The sequence below is a fragment of the Brachyistius frenatus genome, unplaced genomic scaffold, assembly GCF_029030835.1.
Source record: "Brachyistius frenatus isolate BFR_SWC_R1_liver_20210118 unplaced genomic scaffold, ASM2903083v1 Contig_156, whole genome shotgun sequence".
NCBI classification, from domain to species: Eukaryota; Metazoa; Chordata; class Actinopteri; family Embiotocidae; genus Brachyistius; species Brachyistius frenatus.
The window spans coordinates 181,051-203,804 of record NW_027210755.1 but is presented as its reverse complement, the minus strand read 5'-3'; the positions used below and the strand labels follow the sequence as shown (position 1 = coordinate 203,804).

Sequence of the window (22,754 nt, the reverse complement as noted above, 5' to 3'; positions counted from 1 at the left end):
TGTTCAGTTTAGACTAGTTTTGCGCCAAGCTTCTCAGTCGGAGCCGATATTCCATCCTCGACTCTAAATGGTCTGCACGGTGTACTATTGTTATTGTCGTCTCAGTTATCCGCCATTGTACTCCCACGACCAATTGAATTCAAATTGAGGCTACAGACTTCTTGAATCAATATTTCATTCTTGACCAACCCATGCACATCCTCCTCTCTTTCATAAATACCCTTTGAGTGATTCATTGCTTTCTAGGGAGACACGTGCTTTGAAAAGAACCCAAAGCATGAACAGTGATTTGATTTGATTTTTTTTTTATTTTTTTTTTATTTTATACACTTTATTAATCCCCGAGGGGAAATTTATTCTTCACTACAGCAGGGGGGCTCTCAGGGGGAGATGCTGCAGCAGGCTGCCACTAGCGCGGCGCCAGGTAACCTGACCTGAGGTGCATGTCTTGCTTAAATGGCCTTATCCAATGGAGCTTCCCAGGAATGAGGGTCTGAATATATTCGAGTGTAGACAATCTAAAAATATGCTGACATTTGTTCTGTACTGGCCAGGAGTCAGATAACTCAATTTTATCTTGTGTTTTAGCTTTGGAGGAAGGCTTTCTGAATACCTGTAAAGAGAAGAGAAAGGTTACTGTGAAGAGAAAAGTCAATAATATATTTTTTTTTCCACGAGATCTCTGACATTATGTCTTGATGACTATCTGCCAGAAATAGAAAAGCACATTATAACTGATGTTGCTTGTTTTCAGAGGAGAAGCAGTTACAATTTCACATTTCAGCATGAGGTTGATGACGCTCTAGGTCAGCGTGAATGCTAATGACAAATGACACATGCAACTTCTCTCACCGCTTCTGCATGTTTGAACTCCACCTCTGAATTGTAGAGATGAATATGCGACAATAGATACTGCGTGACGGGGCTGGGTAAAAAGGAGAGATGGATGCTTGTGAGGATATACAATTGGCGGGGACACGTGCTCGCGGGGGTGGAGGGGTGAGTGCGAAAGACGGTGGGAGGCAAAAATGTGTGTGGGCGTTCTCGATTGGAGGAAGGCAAACTTGAAATTACACGGAGATGAGTTTGCCGTGTTTGTTCGTGTCTCGTGTGGTTTTGCCACAGCGACAGCTCAGAGAGCTCCCCTCCCCCCGTCTCATTCACTCACTTATCACTGTTCAAATCTTGTTCTTTTTTTATCTTTGCGGCTGAATGGCAGCTGTTTGTAAGAGATTTATCAAAAGAAAGAAATGCAGTCAGTCATCATTCAGCATTTATTTAGGCAACCTTATATCTGTTTAAATTTATGAATTAAGAAAAGAATACCTAGTTTAGACTGAAGAGATGAGTACGCGATACATTGATTTAATTTCCTAAATGAACAAAGAACATATAGGGAGGGAAAGTGATGTTTTTTTCAGCACCATTGATTTGCAGAGACATCAAACCCTCTAAGTGTGTCTGGATCTAAGTGGTTAACTGTGGTTATAAAAACCTTTCTTTGACGAATGAAGACACAAAGCTCAAATCCGAAATGCAATGTGACTGCGCCTTTTTGCAATCAACCTTTTCATTCCATGTTGTGGTTCTTCTTGGCTTGAAGTTAGCTGAATTTACAGAATTCCTAGTAAGATATAGGTTGTGTCAATGAAGCACTGAAAACATACCTCTATGTCTTGAACAGAGAAATCCCTCTGTGGGTGTGCAGAGCCTTCAAAAAATTGTGCAGGATTTCCTGATTTAACATCATTTTGGAGAGTGTACAAGTCTATGTTTAATTTCTTTTTGCAAATTAAAGGAATTAAAGGAAGAAAGGAGGCTTGTTTCTGGTCTGCATGTGCTCACGAGTGTGTGTGTGTGTGTGTGTGGTTTGGCTGGGGTTTTAAATCTGAAATGAAAGATCAGTTTGCACACATGCCCGTTCACACACCTGACAGAAAATGTCATTTGACTTGCAGGGACCTTGGCGTGGGCAATGGCACGTCCCCGCAGCTGCTGCCGGATAACAACAGAATGCTGGAAAACCTGCCCGTGGTGCTCTACAACGCTGACACTGACAAGGTAACGCCAAACAAACAGCTCAATCCTCGACATAATTACAGTGAATGTGATCGTGTGTAATCATAGGTTCATAGGTACGTTGTCCATATCTACTCTGCTAGATTGATAATTTGAAGATACTTTGCCCTTTTTTTTTTCTTCTGCATTTGTGTCTAAGTGTCTATGAGCAGGCTTGCTCAGTGAATTTCCACAGAGGTATAATGCATCTGCACCCCATGGCGGCCTTCGCCTGTGTGGCTCTTTAAGCCTTGTACAATAATCCACACTATTGGCACATTCCATGCTTTCAGACACTGAGCACGCACATCCATGTTTCTTCTCTGCACAGAGTAATAAAGCCTTTGCTTAAGATCCTATCACCTAGGCATTAGATCCTTCCGGCGGCAAGCTGGTGAAGCATTAAATCCAGCTTATGCCCTCCACACAGAAGGGTCTGGTCACAGGTCGGAGTGTCTGTGACAGGGATAGTGTTGTAATCTGCACATGGTCTGCAGTATCCACCCACTTCTGACGTCGCTCAAGCCCCCATAAATGAGACCGGATAGGGCGAAATGATTCCAGGAGGCCTAATGAATGCGTACAGCTGCTTATCCGTCTCTCTCCATCACATGTGGCCCCTCTTAAATTGATCCCGCCTCTCAGACCTGCCGAGAAGATAGTGTTAATGCCCGCTTGGTGAAAATATACGTGTGAGAGTGTTGGGAAGAGGGAGGGATGAGAGATGTGGATGTTAGATGCTTGACGGCACTTGGAGTGGATGTGTATGTGCGATGTGGTTAAGAAGCCATGTCTTTCCTTGTTGTGTGTCGTGGCTCAGACTGAAAAAGCCGACCTGCTTGTCAGAAAGCGTGTTTGGGAAGTGGAGTCAGTGTGTGTCCAGTATATGCACTGACTCATGTAGCAAGAAGTTAACCTGTGGGCAATTTGCTAGACTCTGATGCTTAATGTGATGGCTCACTGCTAAGTGTTTAGTATGACAGACTTTGTCAGACACTAAGATCGTTTGAAAAAAAAAAGAAAAAGATTTCAAGTGCCACGTCGGTAACCCGCAAATGAGTTCTCTCACTTTGGTTAAGGATTGTCCATGCGCTGCCAGCTTGAGCTTCTGCGTCGACATAATTTTCTGTTTAATAAGCCTATTGCAAAGGAAAAATGGCAGAATGTTCCACCTGCTAGTGACTTTTGGAGACACCAACTTTGATGATCCGCTGAAAGCAGAAAATATGGCTCCATGCCGCCTTCTGTCCCTCCTTTTTCGCACACGACTGTTTAATCATCACTGAATAAGGTGTCGATTGTCAAACCAGAAATTTGCTTGTCTTTGAAATTGTGACAAAACCATATCAATATTTAATGACTAACATCATTTCTCAGGCTGTCTTTCTCACTTTTCTCCGTTTGTCTTTTCCCATCTACGCCCTGTCTTGAGCTCATCATCTTAATTTCCCATCAGAAGATTTAATTGAAGGGTGGATGAGGAACTTTTACTACTTGACTGCATTTAGCAGAGAGACTTTGGTGATTACGCCCCATTATCAAGTTATCTTCATCAAACTGCCTTCAATTATCTTCATTTCTAGCAACATGGATCCTCCCTTCTAATACAACCACACCATGTTCTTGACATTGAGGTCTTGTGATTGATGCATGATGGGATTTACTTGTGGTGGAGATGGATGTGGGGGTCAGTAGCTTCCTTCAGCAATATGCGCAGCATGGGCGTGAACTGGGCCATTTAAAAAGACTGTGCAAACAATGTACACCAGCACTCTTAGATCTTCCTGGTTTGCAGATGATTTGTCAACCAGTGTTGTATTTTATAGTTAGTATTGTATTTTAGTTTACTCAGCCACACTACTTCTGCCTGTCAGGCTTTCCATCTACGCGTTGCAATAATATAGCAATTATATTAATGGTGGAAGATTTGCCATTCAAAATCCTAGAAGTTTGTTGAAAAAATTGGTACAAACAATACTGTGTATTTTGCACAACTAATGAGCTCTGTGGGAAGGATGAAAATTAAGTTTCCAGCGGACTATCTTTAGTTTAAACGTCTCCTAATCCAAGAAAGAGTCGGATCAAGCTGCATTTGCCATATTTAGGACCGATTTCTTTTGGATGTTCTAGCTGGGCTTTTTTTAAATGTTGTCTGCAACCTCACAAAATAATGGCCTAAAATAAGACCCAGTTACTTCCATGTTCAGATGTATAAATAAAAAAAAGTACACTGACATTTACAGGTTGTTCCTATTCCTATTCTCTGCAACCTGCGTGTGGCATTAATAAAAAAGTTACTTTTTAAAATGTAAATGCCAAACCTATCTTCCGGTCAATCTTATGTCGACAAGCCTTATATTCAAATAATACATAACTGCTCCACTCTATATGTGAAAACGCCTTAATTCTTCACATCTGGTTTCCTTTGCCTGTTTGACTGAGTCTCTTAACGGCACGGTGATCTCTCTTCCTGTCCACAACCTCGGTGATATATCTGAGCTGCACAGTGGGGGTTATTGCTGCTGGAGCATGAACACAGAGGAAATAAGCTCTTTACTCTTTGTGTGTAAAATCAAATTCAATTCAAACCCCTTCGTTGCTCTCTGCTGTTCGAGAGGACACGAAGCGACAATGAGACTCAACCAGAGTGACACTGTTGGCATTCATGTCCCCGGCAAGCCAGATGATTGTGTCACTGTTGTTCAGAAGCTGCTCCACTGTATGATTAACAATGCCGTGGGAGTTGACGAAATAGCTTCCAAGGTATGCGATTGATTACTATGATCTTTGGCAATCACTCGCTGCCGTTCTCCAGGAGCGCTTACAGTTGGCTTTGCTTAAATTGCAGCCATTCAGTCAGTAAATAACAATTGTATTGGAAAACCTGGCGAGCCTAAAGTGTGCTTGCCATCAACCTGCAGCTAAATGCCGATTGCATTTATCCAGAAATGAAGGAGGGAGATGCTGCAAGTGGGTTCTGTGTCTACGTGCGAAAGACTCAAGCACAATGGTAAAATCGATTTTCCTTTCAAGAAGAAAAAGCTGGAGTCCACAGAAAGAAAGCTGAAATGCTTACAGATATTACTCATTTTATTCTTTTCTTAAATGCTCTTGTCAATGTCCAGTTGTTGTACTCAACCCCACCTCCTGTGAGTGGGAACGCCGTGTCACATTTCAGCTGACCTCAGTATGACTCCCAGTGATAAACAACTTATCCAGTTTGCACCAAAAGAGTCACAGAGGTCACAACTTATTAGCCAGATACAGTACAAATGCATCAAGTTATGACTCATGTGTAAATGTCTGTGCTCTCCCCAGCCTCCGGCCCAGGGCAGGACCTCTCCCATTAAGTCGCTGCAGAACGGCAGCCCCTCCAAATGCCCCCGCTTCATAAAGATCAAGAACTGGGAGAGCGGCACCGTCTACAGCGACACGCTCCACCAGGGCTCTGGCCAGGTAAGGCAGATGGAAACTAGTCCAAATGTATAGTTGGATAAAAGAATCCGTTTACATCATCACTGATGCAACCACCCTGACAGGGAGGAGAAAGATTGCAATGCAGGGCATGCCATAATAACCAGGGTTTCGATGCCTCGTTGAACAGAATGGAGGCTGTGAGATGCTCTTGTTTCTTCATGTCCGGACACTAGTTACGAGCACCAAGTGACCAGAAAAATAGAAACACCTGTATGATGCAATCGTAATGCAATGCAATGTCCCAATGTCCAGCCCTGTCATGAAAACTACTCTTAAACAATAATTATATAGTGAGGCAACTTCAGCTGTTTGTGTGTTGATGCAATGGATTATTTTTTAACTATTTTCTTTCTCTGTCAGAAAAAAGTGAAAAATGTCCTGAAATTACAGCATCCTAAAACCTAAAATCTTCAGACTGGTATTATTGTTTGAACAAAAGTCCAAAACCCAAATATATTCAGTTTACATCATATAAATATAAGAAAAAGCTTGAAAAAAAGACTTGAATGATTAATTCTTTGTCAAAATTCATTATATTTGAGAGATCTGCAAAGAAACACAGTTCAGCCCAACAGGACCAAAACCTCAACCTCAAAATCAGCCATATTTGAGCAAAGAAAGCGTTTGGTACATTCAATTTCATGACAATATGCAGGTGCTTCTATTGTTATAGTCACTGTGTAGGATTTCATAAAAATGGTAACATTAGAACTAACTGTACAGTACACGAGGTTCAAAACTGAGTGTGTACCAACATTATTGATACTAATAACACTATATTTAAATCAGAATTATCTTTGTGTAAATTCATGCAAAGCTTTCATTCTGGAGGTGATCTAAGAAAGGGGACAGATATGATATGTGCGACTTCAACAGTATGTTAAAGGTACTGATGAACATCAAATACAGTGTCTCGGTTGACTGAACAGACATTTAGCCTCCAGACTCACCAACACATAATTTGCAAGTCAAGTAGATTGAAGAATAATAGCACAGCGTGGCGTGCCTTTTCTCTGCTTCTCACTAACTGTTCATGCATTAGAGTGCTCTTGCCTGAACTGTTGATGATTCAGCTTGTTACTATTTAGCCAGAAAGCGCGGGAGGGGTGTGTGTGTGTGTGTGTGTGTGTGGGGGGGGGGGGTTTGGGTGAACAATAGAAACAAAACAAAAACAAAAAACAATTTATCACAATCTGTGTTGGGAAAGATCACATTGCCATACAATGACTCAGTATTGTCAGAAAACAGTGCTGAGGAATCAAATATGTAATGTTTAATGGATAATTTTGCCCAAAATGTGTGATGCATTCATGAATCTGTGACATGATGAGTTTAACAAAACAAAGTCGCTAATCCCTCCATCCATCATCTGTTTCCGCAGCAGCTAGTCATTATGGCAGAATTGCATTTTCTAGCACATTTTGCTTCACAGAATCACAAGCAGGGTCCAAAATCTCCCTTTTGTTGACTTATTCTGTGTTTCATATATGACTCACCATCAATATTGCACAAAACCTGGAAAAGTGAATAGAGGTTTGGGACTTTCTGTCATGAGCTAATGGCTAATATTAACATCCTTATTTGCTCACAATGACAACTTTGAAGTGCGGTGTGATGTTTTTTTCAACACTCATGGTTTAGTGTGTTAGTGTGCTTATATAGGCTAATTAGCGTGAGTGCAAAGTGCAGCTGAGACTGGTAATGTCATCCTCACAACATTAAACAAAGAAAATGCATCATTAGTCCATGCCCTCGAGAACAACATATTAAATGCGTCAAATATAGTATGTGTTTAACCTTCATGAAATAAATATCGTAACAATAATAAACACTTAGCTAAAAAAAACACTTCTCAGGAGGGCAAACGAGGCCAAACGCTGAGGGTGGGCTCAAACAGTCAAACATTCACAGTGGCTGAGAGAGAAATGACCTATTTACGGATAAAACCAAGTATGAGGTGTATGGCAGTAACAGGAGGGTGTGTGTAAGGAGACGGACAGGAGACAGAACAGCGAACATCCACCCTTCAGTCCACTACAACATACCGTGTCAATGTTTCGCGGGCTGGGTGGGAATTTTCAAGTTTGGGAGTGTTTTTGCTACACTTTGCATTGGATCCATCCTTCGGAGAAATGCTCCACTCTTTGGTTTGCCAGTTTGTGAAGAAGGATTCAGATTAATGAGCCCAAACACACCTCTTTGTCTGAGCCACCTGAGGACCAGCGAGCACCAAGGAGAGCTGACCGTCATGGACTTTTCTCGACAGTCACCTGACCTAAACACCACTAAAAATGTAAAGGTACACCTGAACACTGAGAAAGTCCATGCCAGCTTCTATCTATGCTGTCATCAAGGCAAAAATGATTGGATATTTTTCAAAGATTAAAGTTTTCACTCAAAGTTTTTAGCTGATATGATTTGGAATGAAAAAGTTTGTATTAAATTCAAAAGAGAATGCAAAACAGAAGTATCTCGACTAGTGGTCTTACACTTTGTCATTTTAGGCCCAAAACAGGGACTTTTTTTTTAAGGAGGCCAGCTTGCACCCTCACAGTGGCTTTGGAAAGCTAAATAAGATCATTTCCAAATACTTAGTTCAAGGGTAAAACAACACAAAGCCTCAACTGCGTGCAAAGAAAGTATTTCTGTGATAGATTTCCTGTTCATTCCTCAACTGCTCAGTCCATCTATTTTTTTTTTTTTCATTTTATCATGCAGCAGAAGTATCTCCTTCTAGTTAGTAAGCAAAGTCTTTACCAAGCACAAGGTGAGCCCCACTGTTTGAGCATTCACCCCCCAAAACACTGCAGCCATTTGTAAACCGCAAACAGCAGTCTAATTACTTTGGTGACTTATCGGACAGGCTGCTGTGTGCATCCCAATGAATGGCCTGTAATAGCATCTTCAGATTTATTATATGTCACGGACGCTGCTGTATTCGAGGCTGATCCGTCTTTTTCTAAAAGGACAGCTGGCTGGCATGAATGCCCAGAGCAGTATGATGAGCGGACGTGCTGGAGCACAAGTGATTCCCTTTGTTTTATTTTTAACACTCCGTGCTCCACTCATTCACTTCCCCCTTTTGCTCCATCACCTCACAGTCTTCTTGTTTTTCTGTCTCATCTCTGTTTGTCTTGCTTGACATGAATGATCTTTCCTTGGCTGCTTTTTTTCTTTGTAATTATCTCTTTATTTTTGAAACTTTGTTACTCGAGCGCTTTCTGTACTTCTCACTCGATTTCCTTTCCTATTTTCCCCTCTGTTTTGATCTACTCTGAGGTCTTGTTAAACTCATTTATTCCTGTTTTCGTCAAGTGAGGGTTGGATTTGTTGGACGGGTCACAGAGGAAAGGGTTTTTTTTTGGACACACTGCCGGTCCATGCCCAAGTGTTTGGACAGTGCGAGTGGGTGGTTCAGTGTAACAAGCCAATTTTAGCACCGCTGGGGTCATTGTCAAATTTCCTCTTCGACCGCACGCCTGTGCTACTGTTTCCGTCCTCCGCTCTTGCTCACTCATTCGTTCTATCCCCAAGCTGGCGAAAACCAAAGTGACAGCTGACTTCAACTGTGATCATATTAAACTGACCACTCTAGGCTGCTCTGAGCTATGAGCAATTTTCTCTTTGCATCCGTCTGTTTTCCCGTCTTTCCTCCTCGCCCTCTGTGTCTTCTTGTCTCCGCTTTTTGGAAGGATACCGATCTATGACTCACTGACTTACTCACTGATTAACACGCATGCCAGCCATGTGCGGGTGATATTGAACAGTTACTTGTAAGCATTATGTTGAAAAAATAGCAGCCTATATTGGAATTAATTGGATCGTATCATGATATAACTGCAACTTTGTTTGTAAATTTGAAAATCTTGAAGCGTCAGTGGACAATTTACCACAGGCCTGTTAAACTTGTATACTAAAATGCAATTTTTGGACTTTTATCCTGGGTAAACTAGTAAAAACAACCTAGAATTGGAAAATCTTCCTTTCAGGGGTTAAAGGTGGCTTTTAATTTAATTGTTTAGAGCTCCTAAGCAAGAAAGTATGCGGTAAACATATCTTTAAACAGGGTTGACACTTTAATAGTGTTTATGTGTTCTGTAAAAGGGCAAAAGAGGTGTTCTCGTTATGATTCATGCAGCAGTTGAAGTTTAAAGGAAAACAAGAGAAAAAAAAAACGCAAAGAAATTGCGTTGGAAAATGATTTCTCTCCCTTTAAATTATTCAATTTGTACAAAAGATAATGGAAGCCTTTCTTGAGTCTGTTTCATATCAAGTAGAACGAGGACCTGCTGGTTGAAATAAAAAGTGAAAGAAGGTCTGCCTTTTGTAAATTAAGCTCTCATTCAATCACAATGCAGAGACAGATGCTTGAAATTCCTCTTGGGAGTGAGCCGGAATCATGAGAGCGACTGGTGAAAGAAAACAAATTATTCAATCATGGAATAATAGCTTCTGTTAGTGTTACTTACTGCTGGGAAGGTTTACATATATATATATATATTTGCAGATATATTACCAGATAATTTTTCCATATGTTATCATCACCTGGCTCTTAAGTGGTTTGTTGACACTGAAGAAAAACAAACAAAAAAAACAAGCAGAATACAAAGACCTCCCTCGTCTGTGATGTTATTTGTCTTTCAGATGCCGATCTGCAATGAAAATGTGTGCACTGGCTCCGTGATGATGCCCAGCCAGGCCATCCGCAAACAAGACGAGGTCAGAACCAAAGAGGAGCTTCTTCCACTGGCCACTGACTTCATAGACCAGTACTACACCTCCATCAAAAGGCAAGTTAAACCTCAGAGGGGTAAACAGCATGGATAACATGTTTTTACAAACCAGTGAAAATGAAAGTGTTCTATGATTTGATTGAATGATTTATGACCCTTAAGCCCCGCCCCTTTGATGACTTCCTACAACCAGGTATCCCCTTTGATCTTGGCTGGTGTACTTTGAAGAATGATTTGTGACATGTAATTAAATATTTAATTACCATGGGAAAGGTATAATTGTTTACTAACATTTTCACGTGTAAGATGATTTAAGCCTTTGTAATGTTTTAGCGCCTACATCTGAGGCACCGTTCTCCCGTATCCAAGTGAAATTTGAAAAAATAAATGCCCTTCATTGTGTGAATGTTGATTCAGCATTTACACTATTGAGATCCTATTTCTGACTTCTTCCACACGTTTTTTTTTTTTTGGTCGCTAACTACTTCTGCATTCTCACCGATTTCAGCCATTCAAATTTTAAATTGTTCAACTCTTTCAGGACATTTATGTTAACATTCAACTTTTTTCAAACATTTTCAAAATATTAAACATTTTTTAACATATTTGTAACATTTGAGTGAATGAAGAGATTCTTCAAATCCTCTAAAACTTTCTGTCATTGTCACAACAGCAGCCAGACATCATCTCGCTCAGATTCCTAATGGTTCCCATTTCCCCGTGTTTCTTTGTCTGACTGATTATTTGTTGAACGTGGGCCAAGCCGTCCTCTCCTGAGTCGCAGCTCCGCTTCACCTGCTCCATATCACAAGTGACAAAACTGCACTCAGTGTACTCATCAGCGTCCCCTGCTGAAAATATCTGGTCCTTCAACGACTCTGGATACGATATGGAGCAGGTGATGCTCGGCCCACGTCAGACAAATAATCAGAGTCAAAAATTATAATAAATAAATTATTCAATCAAGTCATAAAACACTTTTTGACAGACAGTGGGGCATATATCCCTCTAGTATCTATGTGGTTCTTACGATGATAATGCTAATTAGCTCACTGAGCTAATGACTGATATTTGAAATTATTCTTACTTTGATAGCATTTCCTTATTTGGCCTTCAAGAGTAGAAAGTTACTGTTGTCAAATCCAAATATAGCTTTTAGTCTAAACTGTCTTTATGGCAGATTTGAGCTTTTAAAACAGTTAACAATATAATGTGGCTTTCATATTGATATGTGGCAGTGAGTAAACAGTGCCTGTGAGCCAGCATGGAGGCTCATTATACTGATAGGACTCCAGCATCTGTACACACAAACAAGATGCAGCGTTTGTTGATTTTATGGGTGACACCTGTGTAACAAAAAACACTGTTGTAACTGTCCTGTTATTATCCAGCTATGCAAGCACATTTCTGCATTTCCATATTGGCATTTATTGTTGTATAAACACTTTATTTATCATTTAGATATGAGTGTATTTACTTTTTGAAATGTTGATTGTTGTTGTGTCAACACAGCAGCTTCTTAAAAGATATGTTAATTGATGATATGAGTGACATGCTAATGGTACATCCCTACAGAATTGCACGGTTTACGAGCAGTACTCTTGCTACTCTATATGTTCCCTTATTCTCTTGTGCCCATGGACTTGTCCTGCCTACAGGTATGGCTCTAAGGCCCATGTGGACAGGCAAGAGGAAGTGACCAAGGAGATTGAAGCTTCAGGAACGTATCAACTGAAAGACACTGAACTGATTTATGGAGCCAAGCACGCCTGGAGGAATGCTGCACGATGTGTGGGAAGGATTCAGTGGTCCAAACTACAGGTACAACTCAGCAATCACAGCATCCTATTGTTCAAGCTTTGTGCTGTTTACAGTTGTTGTATTTTTGACCGTGTGTCAGTTAATATGGACAGTTTTCCACATGGATGCATTTCTCCTAACATATATTTGCATGTCCATTTATATAATAAATAAACCTGCTTCTGATTTCTTATTTTTGTATTTGCTTTCGAGGTTTTTGATGCCAGAGACTGCACAACAGTCCACGGAATGTACAACTACATCTGTAACCACATCAAGTATGCCACCAACAAAGGAAATCTGAGGTGAAAAAAACCACTGCTCAGCTCTTTATCCAAGTCTTGTCATCCTCTGTAGTCCTTTGGTTCAACTCTGCTTGTATCCCTCCTACTACACTTGTTCCTCTCTCCATCTGTCTCTCTCCGTATCTCATCACCCCTCTCCATCTCCTACAACTCCGACTTGACCCACTGTCCCATCTGTCAGTGTGCACTCTGTCTCTTTAACACTGCATTTGACACTATCTGCTGCCTGTCTATCTATCTGTCAGCGTCTCAGTACCAATCATTGCCCTGCTGGTGAAGCAGCAGACCTTGCTAACAAGCAGTCATTTGTCAGACCTGCTCAGCACTCGCTCGCTCACTCACTCACTCGCTCACTCACTTTCTGCCAAGTCCTAATCACATCTGACACCTCATATTTACTTCTTGGATGATGGATAGCGTCTGACTCATTACTACACTTAGCCTGGCCTTAGGAAGACAGCCCGGGCACACATGTTAAAAAGAGCCAACACTACACGCAGACTGTGGCTCTCTCAGTCTGGCTTGCTCTGACATCCTGGAAATAAACACATTATGGAATAATTTGGTTCATTTAAAATTACCTACAAAAACTGAGAAGATTCTGACGTTTCCCAAAATGGGAATGTATTGCAGGGAAAGGTAAAAAAAAAAAAAATCCAGCAAAACAAAAGATTACAAGTAAGTTAAGAGGTTAAATCACTGTGAGAATGATTTTACTCGTGCAGTAAAAAATTGTATGTAATGATGTGTCAAAACTTTACGTTTCCCTTTTAAATAGGGTTATAAAAAAAAAAAAACAACTAAAAGACAAATCATATTGTATGTTGCTGAATAATATAATATAATCCTTTTTTAAGGCACCTTTTTTTTTAAAGGCTTTATACATTGTAACTAATGAATTCATAAAGCATTTATTGGTGGTCTGTAATTATGAAGTGATCAGTGATACATGATTCATGGTAACAAATGTTCAATCAAAAATCTCTTTAGGTGTGTATCATCATTTATCTTAGATAATAATGCACTTATAAAGATTTGTAGCCTATCAGTGGTCACGACTTTCTTATTTTAAATAATCATCAAGCCTAAAGTTGATTATGTGAATCAGTTAATAGTTAAGTTAATAGATGGATGGGTTTTTGGTCCAAACTGTCTGCAGCTTATTTACATAAATAACAAGTCAAGTAATAAACCTTGGAAACCTATTTGTTCTTATTATTAGTAGAGCATTTATTAATCGTTACAGAGATATCAGTTACATCTTAAAGCTTATTTTTCTTATAAAATGTGCAATATCAGAAAGTTGTTCCCATATTATATTATTTTTCTTTCAGAATCTGATTGTTATTTTACAAAACTACCAATTACATGAAAAAAAAAAAGTATAGCATGACAATAATAACAATAGTCATTATTATTATAATGTTTAATAATAGAACATAGTCTTTTATTTCCTCATTTTTCTCATACATTCTCACAAAATAATCAAACGAAGGTATTTTACTTTTTGGTGTTTTTTTTAATATATAAAATCATGTAATGAACTACTAGATTTTAACGGACTGACAACAACATTTTCATTTCTTTTTCTACCTGATCATCCTAAATCCAGTAATGACATCATATGTTTCCTGAAGGAGATTCATTTCCTGTATATAAAGTCTGATGGTAGGGACCATGACTATTTGTCTAATCAGGTTATAATGCAAAGCATGCAGTCAGCACAACTGGCCCAGATTCCCACCAGCTGCTCAGTGCTCTTCCTCTGTGCGACTTACAACCAGCTTAGCAGCAGTAACACTTTAACTCGGTCGTAGCATTAAAACACCACTGGGTTGTAGATCGGACCAAAGGTAGCTCGGCTTCGGCTCTGCTCTGACACCTTTAACATAACATAATTAAAAATGCCTTTGGGCAGATTACAAACGCAGAACCAACCACCTCTTAACACTTATATTAATCAATCTGCATCTATTTATATATCATGTAATGCAATAAACACTGTCACTGTGCAGTGACAACAATGCTGTTCATCAAAGACATGTATTTTTCTCAGTGTTTTGTCAAGATGTAAGATTATTATTAAAGCTAGTAATAATCTCAACTGTTGAAATACTGTGGCTATCTCAATTACACATTACCAACATACTGTTTTTTTTCTCTTTCTGTTTGTTTTTGACAGGTCAGCCATCACCATATTTCCTCAGAGGACAGACGGCAAACATGACTTCCGAGTGTGGAACAATCAGCTGGTTCGTTATGCCGGCTACAAGCAGCCTGACGGACAGATCCTGGGCGACCCTGCTAATGTCGAATTCACAGAGGTACACATGCACAGCTGTATTTTCAAGTCATTGGGCCCTATTTTCGTTCCCAGCGCAGAGGGCACATGAACAGACCAATCCAAAATTCCACAGACAGGTTTGGTGCATGGCCCACGTATTTAATTACATTTACATTAATAATTAAAACTAAAAAAATGTCATGCAACATTCTGAATCAGGCAGTTGGCATCCAATCACAGCCATAAAATATAAGCGAGTGCAGTTAACTACAAATTAATTGTAATTAAATTACACATTAAGGGGTAATAATTTAAAAGCCTTTCCATCTACTCATCTGGTTCAGTGATCTAGCCACCTGTTAGTGAGACTGCATCATTTACACACGTCAGCTTGTAACACACAACCTAAAGTTGATGTTAAAACGCACAATCCTGTGATTCAGCCATAGCTGTATTTAAGAAAACTGATCATTAGGTTACATAACACCAAATATGAACATTTTTAACTTTAATCCCCCTTAAAGACACGTGCACCATGCACAGTGGTACGTCTCACAGTTGAAATAATATTTACATTACATGAATCAGCCCAAAATACACTATTATTCCATTATATACAAAACCCGTATTTAAGTCCACCTTCAATCATCCTAAACAGTTTTTTTTGTGTCCTTCAAAGTCCAGACAAATGATCAGTAACTTTCAAATTGCTCCTCTGCAAACCTTTCATGAATAAGTACTCCAAGTTTCATCACCTCATCAAAATCAGCACCTGAGTTACACCTGCTTTTGTCAGCGGTGGTCCGGGAGCATCTGTGATGTTTTATGCAAATTTGAGCAAGAGCGCACATCAAAGTTTGTGAATAGAAAGAAGCAGCATGGGAGGGGTGGGGAGCGTTGCGTTGTTGCATGTGAGAAACTGATTGGGCACATTGTAATGTTGGAGAACTTAAGTGCCATAGCAGCACAGTTCAGACCATTTGCACTGAAAGTAATGTACATTACAACTCGGTCTGACCTCTCTAGGGGAAGAATTCCTGAAGTATTTTAAGGGTCTTGCCGATTTCCAGATGATGATTTGTAACACTTACTCATTAGGGTTATATCTTCCTCCTGCTCCGTGCACTTCACAGTCGAGAAACTTTTGATCCACCTCGTAATATTAATTACCTCTTTCCAATCCCGTGATCAGCTGACTCATAGTACCATAAATTCAGCAATTAGAGCCTGAACCTCCAGGCAAGTATGTCAGTTCCCTGCAGTGTAAAGTTTGGATGGCAGTTCCAGTCTGCTTCTTCTTCATTCATAAGAAACTGACATTCAGCTGCGTCACAGCGGTCTTAAAGGGAATGAGAGGAGCTGATTTGATAGGCAATGATTAAGTCAGCTGTGACGCACCTTCTAAATATGTATTCCGCCTCCTAGACCACTGCGCCCTGCTGCACTGGAGTTAGGCTTGTGCATGTGTTAACCAAAATACCAAATAAGTTGGCCACACTTATCTGCCTTGGCGCAAAAGTGTGCTGCGTCAGGTGGACGGAAATAGGGCTGAGTGTGAGTTAAAGCTGCAACATTTCACTTTTACTATCCTATTTGCACTCAGCTGACATGTTGCTTTATGGTCTTCAGATCTGCATGCAGCTCGGATGGAAAGCTCCGAAGGGTCGTTTCGATGTCCTGCCCCTCCTGCTGCAAGCCAACGGAAACGACCCTGAGCAGTTCGAGATCCCCGAAGACCTCATTCTGGAGGTGCCGATCACACACCCGAAGTGAGTTATGTCTTTCCTCCTGAGCATGCACAAAACATACAGAAGGAAAAAGAAGAACAGAGGCGGCTGTACAAAAGAACATCCACCCACGTGCACATTTTGTAACAACACTTCTGAAACAATGGGGCACTTTTAAGCCAAGATGTCTGATTGGGTTCATAGTCACATTCAAACTGTGCTGATTATTCCCTGAAAACACAGCTAACCATGCTTTATCTGTTGGTATGCCAGCTTTTGTGATAACCATGGGGCTTGTTAGTGAGATTTCAAGCTTGTTTCTGTTTTTTATTCTTATAAAAAGAATGTGTTTTAATTTTTAAGAAAACTTTCTAACATTGGAAACCCAATGCTCCTGAGATTTTAAGCATTACACTGCTGCAGCTCGGTGATATCCATAATCACATAGAATTGGATGTTGCCGCGACACTAGCTTTCACACATACGCACACACACAGATGCACACCAAACTATCGCTGCATCGCTGCACGCTACAGAGAGCATCTCAGAATCCCCCGACACACACAGCTCCCTGCCAGACTCCCCCAAAATTGGCATCTCTTGCTCCATACCCTGCATCAGCTGGCCCTCAGCTCTGGCAGCAGCTTGGCACAGGCTGCGACCACCAACAGTGTCTCATCATTGCACAAGATTAGACCCAGCTCTGCAAATAATACACTGAAAGCAATGTTATCAATCCCCCTTGAGGGTGCAAGGAGTGGCTGGTGGGAGGTAGATCGAGGTACAGCTCGGCCTGCCCAGCACTAAAAAGCTGTCATAAGTGGTCTTCTTTGTGTTAATGTTTGTTTTGGCTGCACATTTTTTTACATTATGCATATTGCAAATGTAGCATTGGACAATTTCCTGACCTCATTAAGGAACATAATGAATGGAATTATGTGTGATAGCAAACAATCTTGATAGCGATCATCCCTCTGTTTGCTCTGCTCAGGTATGAGTGGTTCAAAGACCTTGACCTGAAGTGGTACGGCCTCCCGGCGGTTTCCAACATGCTGCTGGAGATCGGCGGTCTGGAGTTCACTGGCTGCCCCTTCAGTGGCTGGTACATGGGCACAGAGATTGGCGTGAGGGACTTCTGTGACACCTCACGCTACAACATTTTGGAGGTAGTGTGTTGTGCCAGAAATACAGAGTCATGTTCCATTCGAGAGGAGGAAAAGAATCGGAGGCACAGATTGACTGAAGCCTTGTGCAGATAGGAGCATGTGTTGTATCAAAAATGATCCAATCAGAAAGCAATTCATCTTGTAATTGTGCACACCGAGGAGAAAGCTGATTAACAACACTTGTCAAGAAATAAAACCTCTGTGTGCTTAGTTACAAACCCTCTGCATAAAACCAGTGTTACTTTTGATACTATGCCCAAATGTTTGTTTATTAATGTATCTGCTCTCGTGTGTATATATGGATTTGAAGTGGCAAGCGGAATTGTGGTCTATTCTGAAATATTAAACAAATTATTTTAGAGCATACAGTATAAATACACTGGTGATATGGCAGCTGGACTGTCTGCTATAAATGCTGGTATCATATTATATTCAGACAAGTGAAAGAGAGCGTTTCTCATCCAAAAATTCCAGACGAAGCCAGAGTGGTCCAATTATGAAGAGCACTTCAGGGCACATGGGTGCCAGTTTTGGTGGATTTGTCTTATGACTGAAGCACAGAAAATGGCCTCGCAGTGATGATGAGGGCTGTTGGCTTGTGCTCTGTTATTTGGAGGTTTTTAACATACATTTCATCAATTATTTGGTAAATAAGCTGAAATAAAGAGGAGGAAGAAAAGTTAGTTAAAAGGTTGAAGATGTCATCACTTTGGTGACACACTTTCTTAGATGTTGAAGAACAGATGATATGTCCCAATTCGTGTACTTCTTCTAGTACACTTACATGCTAGTACACTTACTCATGTACTGTGTGAATTTTGACAGAGTAGTCTCAAACAGCACACTGCCATTCTGCACTTAGCAGAAATAACTAGCATTTGAATGCATCGCCCGTCAACCTATCAACCAACAATAAACACACTGATGGCTTCTATCCAACAGCAGTATAGTGGTACTTTGTAGGGGGGGAAAAAAAGGCCGTATTTGTGAGGCCGTGTACACCTTGCATTTGTATAGTTCAGCTTCCTCGGCTGCCGCAGGTCAGTGAAAAGTGTCCAGTGTTTCAGACTCAATTAGTGGATCAATATGAGTACTCATAGTTCACTGCATGTTTCCATACTTGACAATTTGAAGGTACTTGTGCTCTCAAAGCACGTCCAAGTACGCAAGTATTTGATTTGAGACAGTAATATAGGAAATGTTTCAAATTCTTTTTTTTTTTAATTTTCAATAATGAAATATTATGAACCAGCACCTGCTCGATGCCTAAAACATACTTGAACATTCTATTTTATTTTGAAAAATCTAAACATGTAAATAGAAGTTTCATACCAAGGACATGAGAAGTGAATTGTCCCATCATCCTATCATAATCCCACCATTGTTTTTTAAGGACAGTACAACTATGTTACATTATCACACAACACAGCAGTCGTGTTTTAAAATCTAATTTAAAAATTTAACCAGAATTTCCTGTTCCGTTTTAAGAGAAAAAAAAGAAGCAATTCAACAACTATGGCCACCAACCAGTGCAAACATTTTCACATCCAAACTTTTTCTTTCTATATTGTGTAGGAGGTTGCTAACAAGATGGCCTTAGACACCAGGAAGACCTCTTCCCTTTGGAAAGACCAGGCACTCGTGGAGATCAACATTGCTGTCCTCTACAGCTTCCAGGTTTGTGCTTCATTCATTCAAAGTAATACAACACCAAAACAGATGTGAAAGGTTCTCAGGGAATCAACACCTACAGGTGATCAAGTTTCATGGTGGAAAAAAAAGTCTTCATGTAGACTTCTCAAATCTCTTCTGGAACATAAAATACTTAATACTTATCTCTCAAACTCTATGCTCAGATACTCTTAGTTTTGTAAATAAACATGTTTATATCTATTTATCTAAAACAAGCTGTGTAGCTGTTTATATTTGTCACTTAAGAGTCACTCCTAGTAATCAGCATGCATAGATAGATATTAAGTGCCACTTTAAGTCGAATCATCGTTAATAATAAAACAAGCCTTACTTGGTTGTGAAATAACCTAAACATTTTATTTTTATCCTATGTTTAGTCGTGCAAAGTGACCATAGTGGACCATCACTCGGCCACAGAGTCCTTCATGAAGCACATGGAGAATGAGTATCGGGTGCGAGGAGGCTGTCCTGGAGACTGGGTCTGGATCGTGCCTCCGATGTCGGGAAGTATCACGCCGGTTTTTCACCAAGAGATGCTCAACTACCGTCTCACTCCTTCCTTTGAGTATCAGGTGAGGAGGTCGTTCATTTCTATTCTGTAATTCTAACACATCAACTTGATGTATTTTTCGAAGGAAATCATTGAAGGAAAAATGTACTACTTTTTACGTGGATGTGCATTAAGTGTTGACAGTAAATGTAGGCAATTCAAGCAATAAATAGTGTGCTATATTGACAGAGAAAGATTCGTTTTTTTCTGCTTGCGGAGCAGTGCGTCCATGTACCAGGATGCATTGCGCATGAGCTTCTGACGCCTGACTCCAAAAACTTCCGCCCCCTTTGCGAAGTCTGTCCCCTGGTAGCACTCACGCAACAAAACATCAATAAGCAGCCACATGACATTGTTTGCACAGAGCAAAAGACAGGAACGTAGGTAGTTGGCTGTTTCATCAGTCATCTATGTGTACTGATCACATACTGTAACGTTAGCAGCTTTTCTAAACACAAACAACACAACGCTTGTCCAACGTTGCTGTGTATCAGATCCGTCACCCACTTTGTTAGCTTAAACATAAAGTTAGAAGACAAAAATAGTGTCTGCTTTCTCTGCTCTGCTGGTTTAAGTTGTCTTCTCTGGTTTATCTTTGTATGCTGATGAAAGTCTCGAGCACACCTCTGTCCAAGGGGAGGGGGGGGAGGGGGGGAATTAGTGCATCGTAAAAAAACATTGGTGTTGGCAAAAGCACCCAATAAAAACTGTACACGCTGAAAATCATCGCTGCAGAATAATCTTATTTCAGATGGCATCGGATAACAATTTGAGAAAAGGCAGTCATTGCTTGCTCTTAGCAGCTCAGTTCCTAGATGGTCCTCATCGCACATATCCTCTTGAACAGCAGGTGTCTTTGGCTGTATACTCTGGCTCGAATAAAAGTCAGTCAAAACACTGTTAAATGCATCATCGTCCATAACATCTACACTCATATGAATGCCAATTTTACTAATACAAACATAGTTAGTCGCAATACAAGTGAAGAAAACAAGTTTTTTCTTTTGGCAATATGGCAACCCAGACAGTTCAGTTAGCCTGTAGCTTTTCTGACCACCAAATACATCACTGTACATGTTAAATCATGGCACTAATTCTAGAAGAGTAACAGATTTTGCAACCATTTTCCAGAGACAGAAAGAATTTTGGAGGGAACTGTATACCTTTTCATGAAAACTCAAATTTGAAATCATTACCGAAAGTAGAAATAGAGGAAGCTTATTAAAAGAAGTGTGTACAGCAACAACTGTGCTAAATAAGTTCTGGATACCACAGATTATATCTCTGTCTTTGAAATATTTTGAATTAAAGACCAACTCAATGCTTTTCCTTCATGCAAAAGCCTGATCCTTGGAACACCCATGTGTGGAAAGGAGTCAATGGGACACCCACAAAGAAACGAGCCATTGGATTCAAGAAGCTTGCCAAGTAAGTGTGCTTGTTTGTTTGTTTGTTTGTTTTCTGTCTTTTCTTCTCTCTGCATTTTTCGAGTCGAGGGTAAATCGTGACCCAAAATGTCAAAGATAATAAATGATCTGTATATGTTGATTTAAGGCCAAACAAGCAATCACTGTCCTGAACAAAAGTTAGCCAAATGAGAAGGAAGCCAGTGTAGTCAGCAGTGAAATTCAAACAATCAACCCCTCGGGGTGTAATCAGAGTTTTGACACTGTTTGTCTGTGTATGCATGCACATGTGCACGTGTGTGTTCTGCTATTAATATGCAGTAATTGCCTTGAGGATATGGCAAACTAGGTAATCACAATTGTCACCCATCCGTGGCTGCCTGCTACGGTAAACCACACTACTCTCCATTGGTGGCTTCAGCGGCTCATTAATGAATGTTTTATCAGACATATCGACACGAGGGAATTCTCTGGTGAACGCAAGGGACTAAAGGTTGAAAACTGTGCCTCTAACGTTTCACTTGCTTGGTTTGTATCTCACTCTCACTGTCTCTCCTGTTACATCTGCAGGGCTGTGAAGTTTTCGGCGAAGCTCATGGGCCAGGCGATGGCCAAGAGGGTTAAAGCCACCATACTGTTCGCCACAGAGACGGGCAAATCACAAGATTACGCCAAAACTCTCTGTGAAATCTTCAAGCACGCCTTTGACGCAAAGGTACGCTTGCTCCCACCTTGCATCATCGTTTCCAAAAGTTCAGCTCGAGCTTAGGCGCCATCGTAACTACGTCTAATTGAAAAAAAGGAAGAATTCAATGACACCCCTCCCTGCCACCCTCGCTCTCTGGCTGATGAAGCCAAGCAGATGCCAGATGAGTACAGACGACGAAAGGGCTGAGGAAGAAAGTGTGTCTTCTGTCACATTTTCTTCTTCTCTCATGCAGCAAAGTGCCCGAGGTCGGACACAGGATTTAACCAGCGAAGCGTTGAGCAACGCAGTAGTTTTAAGACAAGATCCCAAAGCACCCTTGGCTGTGCAAATCTGTTTATAAAAAAAAAAAAAAAAGCAAAAGATGCTGCTCTCAATCATACTCGATGTGCTTTTCCTCTGGGTCATATCTTATTTTCCCTTCCTGTTTTCCCACTGTGATCAATCACAAGAAGAGATTCATGCACGCAAGAGTGTGAATGTGTGTGTCACTGGGAGTGGGTGTGTGTGGATGGATCGCAGGGCAGATGCGAGTGCCTGGAGCCAATCTTCGTTGTTGTGGGGCTAAAGCCTGTTTTCTCTTCACGCCTTTGGTTGTGTGTGTGTGTGTGCGTGTGTGTGCGTGTGTGTGTGTGTGTGTGTGTGTGTGTGTGTGTGTGTGTGTGTGTGTGTGTGTGTGTGTGTGTGTGTGTGTGTGTGTGTGTGTGTGTGTGTGTGTGTGTGTGTGTGTGTGTGTGTGTGTGTGTGTGTGTGTGTGTGTGTGTGTGCGTGCGTGTGCGTGCGTGTGAAACGCAAGCGTGGCCCGTGGCAGACAAACACCATCATGCTGAGTGGTATGCATCATGGATGC

General features: G+C 40.7%; 1 protein-coding gene across 1 annotated transcript in view; it reads left to right on the top strand.

The window, feature by feature from the left end:
• Nucleotides 1–22,754, top strand: part of nos1 (nitric oxide synthase 1 (neuronal)) — a 47,681-nt gene that overhangs the window by 5,684 nt on the left and 19,243 nt on the right. The window contains exons 3-14 of the mRNA XM_069716345.1: nucleotides 1,959–2,061; nucleotides 5,377–5,514; nucleotides 10,180–10,325; nucleotides 11,927–12,089; nucleotides 12,282–12,373; nucleotides 14,556–14,697; nucleotides 16,287–16,426; nucleotides 17,376–17,550; nucleotides 19,126–19,227; nucleotides 19,620–19,814; nucleotides 21,135–21,220; nucleotides 21,769–21,913. Coding sequence (XP_069572446.1) covers nucleotides 1,959–2,061; nucleotides 5,377–5,514; nucleotides 10,180–10,325; nucleotides 11,927–12,089; nucleotides 12,282–12,373; nucleotides 14,556–14,697; nucleotides 16,287–16,426; nucleotides 17,376–17,550; nucleotides 19,126–19,227; nucleotides 19,620–19,814; nucleotides 21,135–21,220; nucleotides 21,769–21,913 — 1,627 coding nt within the window. The remainder of the gene's footprint in view (nucleotides 1–1,958; nucleotides 2,062–5,376; nucleotides 5,515–10,179; nucleotides 10,326–11,926; nucleotides 12,090–12,281; nucleotides 12,374–14,555; nucleotides 14,698–16,286; nucleotides 16,427–17,375; nucleotides 17,551–19,125; nucleotides 19,228–19,619; nucleotides 19,815–21,134; nucleotides 21,221–21,768; nucleotides 21,914–22,754) is intronic.